Below are 16,414 nucleotides of genomic sequence, written 5' to 3' on the forward strand. Positions count from 1 at the left end.
CCAAAGAATTTACCCAAGACCCACAGCTGGGACTGGTTGGAGCCAGGTCTTCTGATTCCTGGCAGACGTTTGGAAAGGGGAACTTCAGGGGCATCTGGGTGCAGCCCCAGGAGGTGAGGGAGAAGCAGTGAGCAGAGCTTGTGGGGAGCTGATTTCTGCTCCATTTCAGGAGGGACCTCCCGGTCACCAAAGATATAAGTATAGGGAACATCCATCAGTCAGGGAGGCTTCTGAGCAACCCAGCGCCAGGGGGATGTGAGTGCGACATGTAGGGTTCCTCCCCACGTCCTCACACTGGGAGGAAAGCCCCCCTTCATGGGCAGCAGGGAACTGTGGATGCCACAGACCGAGGCTTATATCCAGTGGGGCTACTTCTGAGCCATGAGAGGTTGAGGAGGTGATGTTATATCCTTGGCGTCAGTTTCCTTACCTGTATAATGGTGTTGTGAGGATTAAGGCCAATGCCAGTAAAGCACCAAGCCCAGAGTTCAAGCTCGCATCTGGCACTAAGCGGGGGGCTTAATTACCACTCCCTTCCATTCTGTGCTTCATTTATTTATTTATTTTTGGCTGTGCTGGTCCTTCGCTGCTGTGCCGGCTTCGCCCTAGTTGCAGCAAGCGGGGGCTACTCTCTAGCTGCGGTGCCCCGGCTTCTCATTGGTGGCTTGTTTTTTGGAGCCCAGGCTCTAGGGCAAGCGGGCTTCAGTTGTGGCAGCACATGAGCTCAGTAGTTACGGTTCCTGGGCTCTAGAGCACAAGCTCAATAGCTGTGGCGCACGGGCTTAGTTGCTCCATGGCGTGTGGAATCTTCCCAGATCGAACTCGTGTCTCCTGCATTGGCAAGCAGATTCTTTACCACTGAGCCACCTTTGGAAAGCCCTCCTCTCCCTTCTGATCATCCTTCTCTTATCATCCGTGCAGAAAAGAGAGGAGGAAACCAGGAGCTAAGAAGCACTGTGGGAAGGGGATCATGGGATGAACCCAGGATTCAGTGCCCAGGGTACCGGGTTCGACTCTAGCTCTACAGACAACAGGCAGGGCCCACAAGCCAGTGGGAAGGGCTTTCCTCCTCCATTTCTGCATCCATCACACAAAGGAGATCATGTTTGTACAAGCCCTGCATCCACCGAAGTGGGCTGGCTTCTGTTAGAAGAAAATGGATGGACCCATGGATCCCGGAATGAGTCCGTAGTTGTGGGGGTGAGGAAGGAGCCCCCTGCTCCACCCAGGCAGGACCACGTGCAGCCCCAAGCGCGGGGCTGGGCTGGAGGAGGCCATGCTGGAGATGGTCAGGACAAGGCAGGGCTGGCCTCCAGCCCACCGGCCTATCTCTCAGGCCAGGCGGGGCAGCAGAGAATAGGCCATTGTTTCTGCTCCTCAAACACTTTTCCTGTCTCCCCGCCCTCCTCTCCTTTCTCCATACCCACCCCTCCTCATGTTGAGAACAAAGGTCTCCTGGAGGACCCCACCCCCACCCCAACACTACCCTTCCATCCAGGTCTCTAGCCACCTGTTCGAGCTTTGAAGAAGCCACCCCATCACCCCTGAGATGACAGGGGCACCCGGCCCGGGCCCCTCTGCTATCCCTTGCTGCCCCCTGCAGCTCCAGGCACCTCAGATGCCCACGCCCCCCTCCATCCATCCGACTGTCTTCCTCAGGGGTGGGGCTGGAGGAACTGACCCCACATCCTTCCTTAGCTCCCCCCCACCCCCACCCCCCGCTTCCTCCAACTTCTTGTCCTGTTCTCCAGGAGAAAGGGAGCCTGTGGGGGGAGGGGGCTTCCCCTCCCCCATTTCCCTGAGGAGCAGTGAATAAGGAACCAGGGCTGAGTTGGCCTGGAAGGCTCCGGCTGAGAAAACTCTTCCATGTGGCCAGTGCTTTTCCCAGAGCCTGGAATTCCAGAGGCGTTTCCGGCCCTGACAGCTGCCTGCTTCTGGGAGCCATGCTCTCCCTGTAGGCCTCACAGTCCCGCCCTCTAAAATACCCTTGGGATTAACTCCCATCCTGACCCTGCTGCTCCCAAGAAGCCACTGACACCCAGGCATCACTTCAAGAAGCAACCCAGCAGGGACAGCCAGGGACTCATCTGTCATCACCCAGCCCCCAGGCCGGTCCCCGGCGCCCCAGCAACTCAGTCATCACTCCAGCTGACACCCTCATGGCACACACACCCATGCCAAACACACACACTCGGTGTACTCAGCCTGCCTCTCACACTTTCTGGTTTTCACGTCTGCGTAGAGCCGTGTCCCACCTCCTCCAGGCAGCCTTCCTGGAGCCCTGCCAAGTGTGTGGTCTGTCTGAGCCTTACTCTCTGTGACCCTGTCTGCTTCGTCCTGTTAGGCTGGGAGCCGGCATGCAGTAGGAACTCAGCAGACACTCCCTCACGCTGAAGGCAGCCATGGGGTCTGCAGTGGCCGGGGACTCCGCTGTGCAGCCCTGGCAAGTCTCTGGGCTTCAGCGTCCTCAGAAGTCCACTGAGGCCCTGAAACTTCCCACCAAGTGTTGACTCTTGGGGGTCTGAGTAGGAGGAAGGAACTAGAACGGAAGGCTTACGCTTCCTTCCAGGAGGGTCTCCGTCCCCTGGCTTCCCTCAGAGCACATTCCTATCCTCAACGTCAGCCAGGGGAAAAAAAAAACCTGGGGCCAGCTTGCTGCAGACCTCTGCTAATGAGAAAGCCCAGGAAGGATCCCAAGACACCCCAGGGGTCTGTGACACCTGAGGGCAGCCCCTGCAGAGGAAAGGGCAGAGGCCCAGGCCAGCCCACACCACAGAGGGCCAAGGGCAGTGTTCAAGGCCTCTCTCCCATCCTCCACAGCAGACCATCTCCAGTTCATCTGCTCCCTTTGTGAGACCAACTCTCTCCCAAGCTCACCTGTGGGCACTCTTACCCCAAAACACAAGGTCCAGATCAAATGCCACCTCCTCCAGGAAGTTTCCCTGGACCTCCTCAGGCAGTCCTCTGCCTGCCTGGCCCCTTCTACTGCTGTTTTGGCCCTTCTGCTGCTAAGTCACTTCACTCGTGTCCGACTCTGTGCGACCCCATAGACAGCAGCCCACCAGGCTCCCCCGTTCCTGGGATTCTCCAGGCAAGAACACTGGAGTGGGTTGCCATTTCCTTTGGCCCTTCAGCCCCCACCAATTCCTGGCCTTGATCTTTCCCACCAGACCAGACAAATCGCTGAGGGCCAGAAGTGCATGTGGCCTGGCCCACAGCAGGCACTTACTTAATGTGTGTTAAGTGAAACTGTCTCCTGGGGAAAGAAAATTCTAACAATAGTAAAACTATAGCTACCCTTCCTTGACCATCAGCCACAAGTCAGGTCGTGAACTTGACGGCTCATCACACATGAGGCCCAGGTAAGGAAGTGGCTCGTCCAAGGTCACTCTGCTAGGGCAGCGGTCCCCAACCTTTTTGGCAACAGGGACCAGTTTCACGGAAGACAATTTTTCCATGGATTTGGGGTGGGGAGAGTCGTTTCAGAATGATTCAAGTGTGTTATATTTATTGTGCACTTTATTTCTATTTTTATTATATCAGCTCCACCTCAGATTATCAGGGATAAGATCCCAGAGGTTGTGGACCCCTGTGCTAGTGAGAGGCAAAGCCAGGATTTGAACTTGGGTTGGTCTGATTTGGAAATGCATGCTGGATGCTAGAACTGAGAAACATGGGGATGGCACCCTTGGCCCCACTGCCAGTCTCCCCAAGCTGGGGAACTAACCCACAGCACAGATCACTTGGAGAACACAATGCCGCCCACTTCCCTGCAATGCCCAGGTCTGTCTGAGCCCCTGCCAGGATTCCAGCCCATAGAGAGTGTTCCTGGAGAGGTCCAAGGAGGGGTGTACCTGCCCTTGTGATGGTGCAGACCAGTTGGGGTGACAAGTACCTGCTTCTTATGCTGGCCATAGAGAGGTGATATTGCAAAGCAGTTTTCAAGGATGTTTTGCCTAAGGGTGACCCACTGATGAAGGTGAGGGAGGTGTGTGCCTGTGAGAAAAATAAGGACATATTCAGAAACTCATCCCGGTCAGCAGAGGCCAGGTGTGAGCTGGTATAAGGTTATCATAGGATGGAGAGGCAGATGAGTGCATGAGGCCATGGAGGGACAGGCAAGAGGTAGGCGGCGGGGGTTGTTGGCAGTAGAACAGGATGCTGGGTGGATAGGTGGGGGAAGATATATGGGTGGGTAAATGGATAGGGGTGGGAGGAGGCACGGGCGGGTAGGTGGATGGATCGGTGGGGGCAGATAGATAATGAGTAAGGGTGTAGGCAGTGGGTCAACTGAAGATTAGTAAGTAGTTAGGTGACTGGATGAAGGAAATGGCAACCCACTCCAGTGTTCTTGCCTGGAGAATCCCAGGGACAGGGGAGCCTGGTGGGCTGCCGTCTATGGGGTCGCACAGAGTCAGACACTACTGAAGTGACTTAGCAGCAGGTGACTGGATGGGTGTGAGTGGTAGGTTAACAGACGGATGGGTAAATTGGTGGTTAAACAGATGGGTAGATGGGTGGAGTGGAGTGTGGGTGGTGGATAGATGAGTGGACACTCAAAAGGTAGTCCTCACTGGGAATTCCCTGGCAGTCCAGTGGTTAGGACTTTGAGCTTCCACTGCAGGGGCATGGGTTAGAACCCTATCTGGTTGCAGAATTAAGATTCCACATACTGCATGACATCTCCAAAAAAAAAAAAAGAAGAAGAAGAAGACTGAGAAGACCAATCGAATCGGTCAGTGAGCAGATGCATAAGCTGACCAAAAGCCAAGCCAGACTGGGACGGAAAGGATGCACCCTCTAGGGAGCGGCTGGGATGCAGGCTGGAAGATGGGGCCAAGGCTCCCCCGCCAAACCTCACTGGAGCCTGGTGGGCAGCCACTGGCATCCCTGGGTCCCCAGAGGGGAGGCGACCCCGTTAGCTGTGCCCTGCCCCCTCCACTAGAGCACCAGAGAGGACTCCCTGCCCAGAGACCGCCTCCTTCCCATAAGCCCCGTGCCTCGGCCCACCCAGCCTGCAGGGTGAACTGAGGGAGCAGCTGAGCTCTGTGATTACAGTCCAAGGGGCCTGGTTCCTCAGGACAGGGGAGGAGAGGGGGGCCTCCTGAACTCCAGGCAGCCAGTCCCACCTAGCAGCTCCCAGTCCCCAGCTGGGAGGCATTTGTTCTGCGTTCTGCACGGTGATTACAGCTCTGCCAGGGTTAACCCCTGCACTCCTGGGCACAGTCCCTTGACAAGGGAAAGACGGGGACCACAGGAAATTGGGAGAGGAGAAAACCATGGGAAATGCACATCCCTGCATCTTTCACAAGGATGCCCAGACTTCCCCCTTTCTCCCATTTCCATAAAGAAAAACTGAGTTGGATCCTTCAATCAGGAGTGGAGCCAGGAACAGGAGTGCAGCCTACATAGAGAAGTACTTCTATCTGGAGGGAGGCTTAGAAAGAGGGGAGAGTGCCTCTGGCCTCAGTTTACCTATCTGTAAAATGAGGTGCAGAATTTCTGACTCACGCAGTGCTTTACAATGAGCTAGCAGAGACAAACGACTGGCACAAAGTAGGAAGTTCGCTAAGTTGTGTCCAACTCTTTGCGACCCCATGGATTGCAGCACGCCAGGCTTCCCTGTCTTTCACTATCTCCCAGTTTGCTCAAATTCATGTGCATTGAGTTGGTGATACTATCTAACCATCTCATCCTCTGCCACCCTCTTCTCCTTTTGCCTTCAGGCTTCCCCAGCATCAGGGTCTTTTCTAATGAGTCAGCCCTTCACATCAGGTGGTCAAAGTATTGGAGGTTCAACTTCAGCATCAGTACTTCTAGTGAATATTCAGGGTCAATTTCCTTTAGGATTGACTGGTTTGATCTCCTTGCAGTCCAAGGGACTCTCAAGAGTCTTCTACTGCCCCGCAGTTCAAAAGTGTCCATTTTTTGGCGTTCAACCTTCTTTATGGTCTAACTCTCACATCCATACATAATGACTGGAAAAGCCAAAGCTTTGACTATACAGACCTTTGTCGGTGAAGTGATGTCTCTGCTTTTTAATATGCTGTCTAGGTTTATCATAGCTTTTCTTCCAAGGAGAAAGTGTCTTTTAATTTCAAGGCTGCAGTTACCATAAGCAGTGATTTCGGAGACCAAGAAAACAAAATCTGTCACTGCTTCCACTTTGTCCCTTCTATTTGCCATGAAGTGATAGGACCTGATGCCATGATCTTAGTTTTTTTAATTCACTGAGGGCCTCTGACATCACACCAAACTGCTTTCTTTACCAGATGCTCTGGGCAATCTTCTGACTAGAGTGATGTGTAATTTATTGTCCAACCAGGTCATCTTTGAGAGTGAAAGGAAGTCTTATTAATAATTATGCTGGGATATTGGGCATCATGTGGGACTCTCCTGGGAAAACCAGGAGATATGGACAACTTGCCACAGCTGGAGGCTTTGCAAAGTCATTTTGCTTCTCTGCAAAATGGACATGATGGCAGTATCGTCCCTACAGGGATCTCATATGGATTCAATGATGAGCAGGTGAGGGGCGACAGGGCCTGGTTGTTGTTCTGATGTTGTTGTTTAGTTGCTAAGCCATGTCTGACTCTCAGTCCTACTGTTACCTCAGCAAGCACTGGAATTCTCTAAACCTCAGTTTCCCCATCTGTCCTGCTGGGGAAATAACCTCCTCCCTTGGTGGCTAGCATGTGCATTCTGGGAGCCCAGGTGGAGCTAGTGGTAAAGAATCTACCTACCAAGGCAGGGGGCTTCCCTTGTGGCTCAGCTGGTAAAGAATTTGCCTGCAATGTGGGAGATCTGGGTTAGATCCCCAGTATTATGGCCTGGAGAATTCCAAGGACTGTATAGTCCATGGGGTTGCAAAGAGTCAGACAGGACTGAGCGACTTTCACTTTCACTTCACTTTCACCAAGGCAGGAGGCATAAGAGACTCCATCCCTGGGTTGGAAAGATCCCCGGAGAAGGAAGTGGCAGCCCACTCCAGTATTCTTGCCTGGAGAATCCCATGGACAGAGGAGCCTGGTGGACTACAGTCATGGGGTCGCAAAGAGTCAGACACGACTGAAGCAACGGAGCACGCACATGAAGGAGGTGCAGCCAAAAAACCTCCTCTTTCCACGTGTGTGTAAATACGGCCCCTCCTCCTCCAGCCACACCTGCCTCCTGCATGCGGATCCTTAGTTCTAAGCCTTTGCTTGTTCTGTCTCTTGCCAGGTGTGTGTGCGTTCCCACTGCCCTTCCCTTTGCTGTGTGTCCTTTACAGCTTAACTCAGGTAACACCTCTTCCAGGACACCTTGCTGAGCCCCGCCCCTCTCCTGCAGACTATGTTATGGGGCTGTGTGCAAGATCTTCCCGCTTGTCCTCAGGAAGCTCACGGTCCCAGAGGAATATCGTTCCTGTTGTTTAGTCTCTAAGTTGTGTCCAACTCTTAGGGAATGTTGAAACAGCATAAGCTGGGGATCAGAGATCCATCTCCCCTCCTTGAGGACAGCACAGAGTCCTGTGCCTGGCTGATTCCCTGACCCTCGTGGGTGGAGTTGAGGAGTGCTCAATGAAGCTTCGGGAACCCACCCATCCGAGATGTGACCTCATGTAATTAATTGTTCAGCAAGTCTGCTAGGTGCTGACACAGCAGAGAACACTTAGCCACATAACATTTTATGCCTGCTGTTATTATCCCATTTTACAGTTGGGAAAACCAAGGCATGGAAAGGATAAGCAGCGATCAGCACAGGATAGGAAACCAGGCTGTTGGGTTCCAGGGTCCACAGCCTTGACCACAACACCACACCACTCTACCAGCGGCCTGGCCCCAGTGTGGCTCATGTCTGTGTTCTGGTAACGCGGGGTGGGGGTGGGGGTGGGAGAGCTGTACTGGAGCAAAAAGGAAAGGGGGGTTAGGAGAAAGGGAGTGGGTATCCCAGCTTGTAGAACTTAAGGTTTAAGCAGGAGTCGTGCAGGGCCTCGGAGATCTGGCTTCCAGGTTCCCCAGACTCCTACAGGGTGCGGCTGGAGAGCCCAGCAAGCGGAGTTGTCAGGTCAGGCACCCCAAGGCCCTGCGAGGAGACGGTGGGAGAGGGTTTGGGAGTTGGGGACCCGAGTCACCTCTCCCGGGGAACCCGCACGTTCCCGGTTCCCCCTGCCCAGGGCAGCCTACAAGAGCCTGACCTGGCGCCCCCTCCAGCTTTCACAGTCGCCGCTCGGGGCGGCCGGATCGGTGCCCGGGACTGGGGGCCCCGCCCCGCCCGCGGCCTGGAGCAGAGAGGCGGGAGGAGGGAGCGCGCCCACACCCCGCCCCCGCCCCCGGAGCCAGCCCGCGGAGCCCGCGGCCAGGGCGGCGCAGACCGGCCCAGCCACTCGCCAGGGCTGCGCGCGGGGACGCACTGCCGCCGCCGCCGCGTCCGCCCTTCACCCCCGGCTCCCGGGGCGCGCGGAGAGAAGGTAACCGCGAGCTGGCCCGCTGGTCGTCGAGCCCAGGGTGGGCGTGGACGCGGGCAGGGGGATCGCGGCGCCGAAAGATCTTGGCACCCCCTAGGTTCCTGGGGCGGGGGAGGGGGCCAGCCTGCCAAAGTCGCCCGGGTGCCAAGGGACAGGTCGGGATCGCCGGCCGCGGGAGCGGCACCGGACGCTCCAAGTTCTCGGGTGGTTTCGCGCTGGTCCCGGCGAGTAGAGGGCGGCAGAGAATTGGAAGGTAAAGCGGGTTGCGGGAGGAGGGGGCGAGCCGAAGGCCGTCTACGCTCTTTCCCGCTCTGGGAAAGGAAGGGAAGGAACGGGGAGGGGGGCATGTGTCGGAATGTCGGGCCCCTTGGCGAGGCCGGCGGGGAGAGCGGGAAGTGGGGGGGACCGCTGGGGAGATGGTCCAGGCACCCTGCCCCCTCCCCAACCGCCGCATTCCAGGCCCGAGCAGCGGGTGAGGTCATCCCGTCCGGTTCCCCTCGGGCCAAAGCAGCCGGCTGCCCCCTTCCCCGCGGAGCGACGACCCTCCAACATTCTAACCTCGTTCCTCCCAGAGGGAATGTTTTCTGGCCGAAATCTTTCAGGGACTTCCCATCCCCACCGCCCTCGAGACTGTTCTGTTCTCGCCAAGCCATGCGAGACTCACGAAGTTTGAAGCCCCTTTTCTGGATCGGGAAACTGAGGCCCAGAGTGGCCAAAGGGCTGGCCCGCGGAGGCCACAGCTGCGCAAAACGCGGCGCAGTGTCTGGAGACCCTGCCCTTAGGCCAATCAGCCTCGTCGTCAAAGGCTGATTCGGCTTTAACTTGGGGTCCATGGTGCTCCCTCCTACTGTCCCCCTTGACGGCCTGAGAACAACGTGCTATCCTTTTTCTCGCCTCAGTTTCTGCCTCTTGAAGCGGCTGGACTTTGAGGAGCTTGAAAAGGCAGCCCCCAGGGAGTTAACCCCTTATTCTGGGAGGCTAGAACAGCCCTAACGGAGACAGGGTCCCTCTGTCCAGCGGTAAGGATGGTGTTACTACCCAGCTGGACCCTGGCGGGCGGGGTGCTGTGAGCAGGGAGTGGCTTCCAGGATGAGAGGTGGTGCCCCCTAGGGGCCTGCGCGTGACTCCCAGGTGAGCCCTAGGGTGCCGCCACCCCCACCTCCGCCTCACCCTTGCCTCTGCCCCCTTCCCCACAGCCATCAGACAGCCCTTGGCCTCCAACCACATGCACTTCCACAGCGGCCCCTGTTGGCCTCTCCTAACCGCGAGGTCCCTACTTCCGGCCCCAAACCTTGTCCTTGTGGTCACCACTGCTATTGAGTAAGCTCCTACCCCAGTACCCGGGCCTGACTATCTGTAGGGTAAGCTGAATCTGCAGGGCTGGGTCTCCTGCCTCCCTGGCCTGCCCTGCTGTGCTCAGCGGCTGGGCATCTGCTCAGCACTCCTGGAGCCTTCACCCACTCCCCTGACACTCACTGCTGAGGCTGGTAGACTCCTGACTTTCCCCAGTGGCTCAACAGGTGAAGAGTGCACCTGCAGCGCAGGAGACCCAGGAGGTGCAGGTTTGATCCCTAGCTCGGGAAGAGACCCTTGAGGAGGAAACGACAACTCACTCCATTTTTCTTCCCTGGAAAATCCCATGGACCAAGGAGTCTGGTGGACTACAGTCCATGGGGCCACAAAGAATCAGACAAGGCTGAGCAACTAACAACAACAGTAGAATCCTGGGGAGATTCCTGGCTACGCCTCTCTTTTTGCTCTCCAACCTGGGACAAGTCAGTTTCCTTTCCATGTCTCAATTCTTCCATCTGTAAAATGGGTGTTTGTGAGCATTAGCAGGTAGTATTTCTGGGTTGGTGAGCAAAGAGAGGCCACATACCTGGACAGGCAGAGCCCTGCTTACTCTGGGGCCAGGTGGGGCACACCTAACCACCAGCGATACCTGATGATCAGCTTCAAGGGCCAAATAGGCTACATTGAGGTTGGAGCCTCTCCGTCTCTCCAGAATGAGAGACATTATTAGTGTAAGAATGTTGGCTCTGAACCCAGCCCTGCTTCAGGATCCAAGGGTTTAATTACAGCACCTTCCACTCTTAAAACTCTCCTGGGAGAGGACCAGCCTTGTTTTGCACATGGGAAAACAGGTCCCCAGCAGCAGTGTCCTGTCCTTGGCTGAAAAGTGCCATGGTTGTCCCTACAACAGTGGGCAGGGTGGAGAGCTTCTGGAGATGCCCAGAGGCATTTGAGACATAGGCTTATCACAAGACTTGGGCAGAAGCTGGTGTCTCAAGTCAAAGTGGCCACAGTGGTGGGGTGGGGACCAGGACCCCTTTTGCTGAGAAGGGAGGGGCTGGGGAGAAGTAGGTGTGGCCACATGACGGACATAGTGACCTCTCCTCATGACATTTCAGAATGACACTCCCCCCCCCGCCAGTTCCCTCCCCTCTGCCCCCAGATTCAGTCTTCCCCAGAGCAAGGAAATGGCTCAGGCGAGGTACCTGCCACGTGACCCTGGCCAAGTTCCTTCTCTCCAAGCCTTGGCTCTTCCTGTAAAATGGGCTAACCTTCCAGCTTCAGAGCTGTTGGAGAATCAGATGACATCATGCAGTGGTTGGCCAACTGCAGAGTGCTTCATTACTTCAGCAAACATTCCACGAGGACATCTTGGTGCCGGGGGTGCCAGGGAAAGGAATGATTCAGATACGCCCCCCCGGGTGGGGAGGAGTCAGGGTTGGGGGAGGATCCCATGGTGGGAAGGAAAGAGAATGCAGTCAGAAAAGAAAGCAAGCTTTGTCTTCTTGCCTCCTTTGTTTTTATCTTGTTATTTAACCTATTTTGAATTTCAAATAACATTTGAAGGGCAGTATTGAGATTTTTATGCTTGGAGGTAGCAGAAATTTTTTATTTTTATTTTAAGTTGACACTCAGATCTAGGTGTTAAGAATCTATCATTATCAAATTTTATCAGCTCGGGTCCCAGGTCTGGGCAGGTAAATAACTTGCCCAAGGTCACACTGTGAGGCCACTAAATCCTCTACCTGCCCTCACTCAGTCGGTGGCAAGGGTGAGCCTTTGGCATGAAGGTATCACGGAGAACTCCTGGTACTGATTGGGCACTTGGCCGTGTGCAGAGCCCAAGCTGAGTGCTGGAGGGAGGGAGGCAGGAAAATCCAGGCCCCACCCTTAGAGTGTATTTCGATCTGGAGAGACAAGACAGGGCTCCACGGGCCACTAAAAGCCATGTGAGTCAGAGGCTCTGAAATGACATATCTACTCGTTCTCTTGATGTGAACTTGAAGAAGCTTGGCCTCTCCAGGCCACAGGAAAACCAAATATGGGACCATAGGTTCATAGGTGTCCTCCAGTGCATACTCCTAGGGTACTAGAAGGGGTGATGATGTCAAACCAAGGGAAGCTTAGAGAAGATTGGGATGGAGGAGGAGGGTGAGGAAGAGATCAGAACAGAAGGGAGTAGGCAAAGAACAGCTTTTGGCACCAGCTGAGCTTTTTCCAAAACTTGTTCCCTGGTAACAAGGCTTTGACATCAGTTTGAAAAAAAATAATGTTCTTCCTGCGGGCCTTCTCAGAGCCTTGAATGTGCTCAGACATGTAATAAGCAGCTGGAAAAACCACTTTTGACCACAGGATCCTTTTTCCAGAAAGCATTCAGAAAGCGAAGGGTTCTGCTGGTTACACAGCAGTTCATAAAGCCTTTGCCTGTCACCTCCTAGCCTCTGTGAGGGGAAGACAGTTTAACACACCAAGAAGGGAGGTGACTTAACTCCACCTGCCAGCAGGAGGCAGTGTAGTTTGGGGCTCAAGGGCTCTGGGGTTGGAGGCTCCGCTTCACCATTGCCTACTGTGTAGCCTCAGGCAAATCCCTTCATTTCTTTGGGCTTCCGTGTCTCCTCTGAAGCCTATAGTGCCTCCCTCAAGGTTAAATGAGTGATGAACATAAGCCATTGGCACTCAGTAGGTGCTTCATCAATGGGGACCATATAATGACCATTCATAGGTTTTAACCAGTATACAGTTGAAGAAGAGTACAGCTCCATGAATTTTTTTGTTTTGTCGTTGTTAGTTGCTAATTCGGTCCGACCCCATGGACTGTAGCCCTCCAGGCTCTTCTGTCATGGGATTTTGTTTCACCTGCACTTAAATTTCCTGGATGTGGAATCATGCCACGTGCCCTCCTCTGTGGGTCTGTTCAGCATTTTCTCCATGATCCTCATGTATTCTCTTCAGCTGTTATTATTGGACCAAGATGCCCCCAGACCCTCCACTACCTTCTTTCTCTTAGGTCTCCGCTCCTGGGCAGGAGAACTGTCCACATCTGAGGCACATTTGGTGCCATCTGCGTCCTTGGCCAGAACATCTGCAGCTCCTTCCACGGGACTGGGAGCCAGGCCTCAGGGCAGACAAGCCATGGACCCCCCACAGCCTCAGCATGTGGGGGCAGCACCTTAGCACAGAGGGGCAGCTTCCTTCCACCCCCTCCCACCAAGAAGGAGGGAGCTGAGAAGTGAACCCTTCACCTAGCCTAGCGCTCTCCCCAGGCCCCGGTGAGCATGGACCAGCAGCTGTGAACAGCCAGAGCCGATGCCGGGCCCCCAGGGGGCCGGAGGAGCCCCGACCATGAACCTGGGCAAGCTCTCACCCGTGGGCTGGGTGTCCAGCTCGCAGGGGAAGAAGCGGCTGACCGCGGACATGATCAGCCCCCCGCTTGGGGATTTCCGCCACACCATGCACGTGGGCCGCGGTGGGGATGTCTTCGGTGACACCTCCTTCCTCAGCAACCATGGTGGCGGCTCAGGGAGCACCCACCGCTCGCCCCGGGGCTTCCTGGCAAAGAAGCTGCAGCTGGTGCGGAGAGTGGGGGCCCCGCCCCGGAGGATGGCTTCTCCGCCTGCACCCTCGCCTGCTCCACCAGCCATCTCCCCCATCATCAAGAATGCCATCTCCCTGCCTCAGCTCAACCAGGCGGCCTACGACAGCCTCGTGGTGGGCAAGCTCAGCTTTGACCGCAGCCCTGCCAGCTCCACAGATGGCCACTCCGCTTACGGTGAGGGCCTGTGCTGTCTGCCTATTTTTCAGGGGCTGAGGTGCAGCGGGTTTGATGGTTCAGCCAACCCTCCAAGTGAGTTCTTCCCCACAGTAGTTTGGTCTCCATGGAAGTCAGACCCAAACCTGAGATCGTGAATGGCAAGGGTGGGTCAGAGGGTGGGAGCCAGTTCACTCCCCACAACACTGAGGTTGAGAGGTGAGGAGGTGGGGTTTGAGTTCTGCCTGCCCCTAAGCTGCCTCCCCTTCTCTGGGCCCTCGGCTAAGCCAACCCACCACCCTCCTTCCCCTATCCCTTGCCTGCTTCAATGGAAGCAGCTCCCTTGTGTCAGAACAATACAGGGGAGAGGTGGAGAGCCAGGGCCCTGGATTCAAATCCTGGTTCTGCCTGATTCTCAGTGAGCAAATTGACCTCTGTGAAGTCAAGTCCTGACCTCTATAATGGGCACTTAGGGCCACTGCTAAGATTCAGTGAAATGATAACACATATTCGATTGTGGCCTAGAATCTCTCACACAGTAGGTGCTCAGGACACAGGAGCTGTTGCTCTGTTGTTATTTGAACAGAGGTTCCTGTAACTTGACAGATTTGGAAAACCCCTCACATGGACAGACACCAGAGGCCCTTCCTGCCAGCGTGGGGAGGGGTGGGTGTCACTAGGCGCCTCTGGACAGCTCACTTGTGAACTGGGGCCCCTGCTGCCACCTGGTGACCATTCCCTGCCGTGCAGCTTTGCCCAGCACCAGAGGCTTCCTCTGGTACTCCCTGTCCAGGGGTGATGCTCAGAATCCCACTGAGGACTGGTCCACGGTCCCACCACTATGTCTCAGGCCTGGTAGTCCTGGAGCCAGGGTCTGAGACAGAGGGCGTTTAGAAGGCATTTGTCTGTCCTTTGGGTCTTGACTTCTATGTTGTCACACTGGCGGCTGGTTCTATCCTGTGCCCACAAACCAGTACATGTGCTGTGGATTCACGGCAGGGGACCAGGGGTCATTCAGGTTCAGTGTTGGGCCTGAGAGTCAGGAGGTTTGAGCTCCAGGCTCAGCTCCAGCCCATCAGACTTTGTGGCCCTGGGCAAGCCTTTCCCCTTGTCCCAAACTGAGCCTCACTTTCTTCATCTGGAAAATGGGAATGAGGATTATGTCGATTTCCAGGGCTGACAAGATTACTCAAGAGACTATAGAGTTCACTGTATTGGAAAGATGGAGGAAGCTGCAGTCAGATTGGGGGGTGGCTTGCTAAAGGCCACATAGCAAGCAGGTGTTGGTCCTGGCTCTGCCTTCCCCAGTTCCTGGTTAGGGCCTCCAGCTCTGACCCTGGTCCCTATTTGTCTTCTAGGCCTGGACTCCGGGTTCTGCACCATTTCCCGCCTGCCTCGCCCTGAAAAGCCTCGTGACCGAGACCGTGATAGCTCCTTCCCCGCTGAGCCTGAGCTTCGCCGCTCTGACTCCCTCCTGTCCTTCCGCCTGGACCTTGACCTTGGGCCCTCTCTCCTCACTGAGCTCTTGGGGGCCATGAGCCTCTCAGAAGGCTCTGCAGCTGAGACCCCCGCCCCGGCTCCTGCTGCAAGTCCCCCAGCCTCTGTTGCAACCCACCCGGCCCCTGCCTCAAGCCCCTCACCTCGTGGACGCTGCCTCAATGGGGTAACCACCAGGTTGGGCCCAGTGGCTGAGGCGAGGGCCAGTGCGGTGGAAGAGGGCCCCCGTGCGCCTGCTGACGAGGGCCCCAGCAGGCACTGGGGAGCTGTCTCGGGTGGCAGCCAAAGCCACCGCCACTACACTGAGGTGGATGCTCGGGGTGAGGGGTTGGGGGCGCTGTCCCAGGCTCGGGCCTCCTGGGGGAGTCTGGATGAAGAGTGGGGGGCATCCCAGGCAGGCAGCAGGACCCCCGTGCCCAGCACAGTGCAGGCCAACACCTTTGAGTTTGCTGATGCTGAGGAGGACGACGAGGTCAAGGTGTGATTGGCTGGGCACAGGCTGAGAACCCCGGTCAGCCTCCGGGCACTGCCTGCGAGGAGCCCAGATGCAGCCCCAGCCCCTGGCAGCTGGGTCTTGCCAGCGACAGACAGGAGAACCCAAGTTGTCCCCAGGCCCTTCCACACCTCTGCTGGACAGACATGGGAGGGAGGCCAGGGGAGACCAGCCTTGTTCCAGGACCCAGGTGTTCCCCTGGGCCTGCTCGGCCACCCCGCCTCCCTCCACTGCCACTCCGGACCTCCGGACACAGTAGCTATTCCCTGGGCCCACCCTCCACCCCAGGCCCCCAACCCGCTGGAGGGCCCAGCCTCACAGTGTAGCCTTTGTGTTGGGAAAGCTGCCCTTGCTGGGTGGGGGTGGGGAGCCTACCACATAGAGCCTTTGTCTCCTCTCCCGAAGAGACCCTCGGCCCCAGCTCATCCTGGAGTTGCCCCCAGCAGGGTCCCTCCTGCCTGTTTGAGAGCCCCTACAGCTGCCTCCCCAACATTCCCACCACCAGCCCCATGTCCCAGAAGCCTCAGAAAAGTCAGGTGTGACTTCACTGAGAAGGGGGAGGGTCCCACCTTCCCGTGCACCCCAGACCTGCCTCTAGGTCCTGATTAAAAAGGCTTTTTTTGATAAAAGGTGTCCCGCGAGATGCTTGAGGACCTGGGAAGACCGTGTCTGCACCACCTGCTCGAGTACCTTCAGCACTGGGCTTGGAAAGCCAAGGACATCCCTCTCCCCAACCAGGGCCCCCAGTGAGGGGAGGGACCAAGCCAGGGGGTAATGAGTAACCAGACTGGAATGAATAGCCCTGAGATAAGAAGCCCAGGTGGGAGCCCTTATCTGCAGTTCCGGGAACAGCCCCTGGCCCAGGTGCCTGGGACTGTAATCCCACAGAGCAACTTGGCACTTGTCCTGGTGACAAAAGGGCACTAGCAGGCAGGAC

At 56.2% G+C, this 16,414-nt stretch overlaps 1 protein-coding gene across 4 annotated transcripts; it reads left to right on the forward strand.

Annotated features, from left to right (window-relative positions):
* Positions 1-8,347: 8,347 nt before the first annotated feature.
* CDC42EP1 (CDC42 effector protein 1) lies at positions 8,348-16,106 on the forward strand. 4 transcript variants are annotated; one of them, XM_060414266.1, is made up of 4 exons: positions 8,348-8,699; positions 9,346-9,577; positions 12,747-13,508; positions 14,846-16,106. In XM_060414266.1, exons 3-4 carry the CDS (start codon positions 13,046-13,048, stop codon positions 15,466-15,468), a joined length of 1,086 nt encoding a protein of 361 aa, XP_060270249.1. In that variant the 5' UTR covers positions 8,348-8,699; positions 9,346-9,577; positions 12,747-13,045; the 3' UTR covers positions 15,469-16,106. The 4 variants fall into 4 exon arrangements, with proteins under 4 accessions (XP_060270249.1, XP_042103642.1, XP_027823881.1 ...); XM_042247708.1 differs by having other exon boundaries at positions 8,348-8,449; positions 9,346-9,465; XM_027968080.2 differs by lacking the exon at positions 9,346-9,577.
* The last annotated feature ends 308 nt before the right edge of the window (positions 16,107-16,414 follow it).

This window comes from Ovis aries, chromosome 3, assembly GCF_016772045.2.
Source record: "Ovis aries strain OAR_USU_Benz2616 breed Rambouillet chromosome 3, ARS-UI_Ramb_v3.0, whole genome shotgun sequence".
NCBI classification, from domain to species: domain Eukaryota; kingdom Metazoa; phylum Chordata; class Mammalia; order Artiodactyla; family Bovidae; genus Ovis; species Ovis aries.

Bases quoted from the DNA above. Each gene is read 5' to 3' on its own strand.
- CDC42EP1 (XM_060414266.1), top strand. From the start codon at position 13,046: ATGCCGGGCCCCCAGGGGGCCGGAGGAGCCCCGACCATGAACCTGGGC. The intron at 13,509-14,845 runs GTGAGGGCCTGT...TTTGTCTTCTAG, and splicing joins AGATGGCCACTCCGCTTACG to GCCTGGACTCCGGGTTCTGC.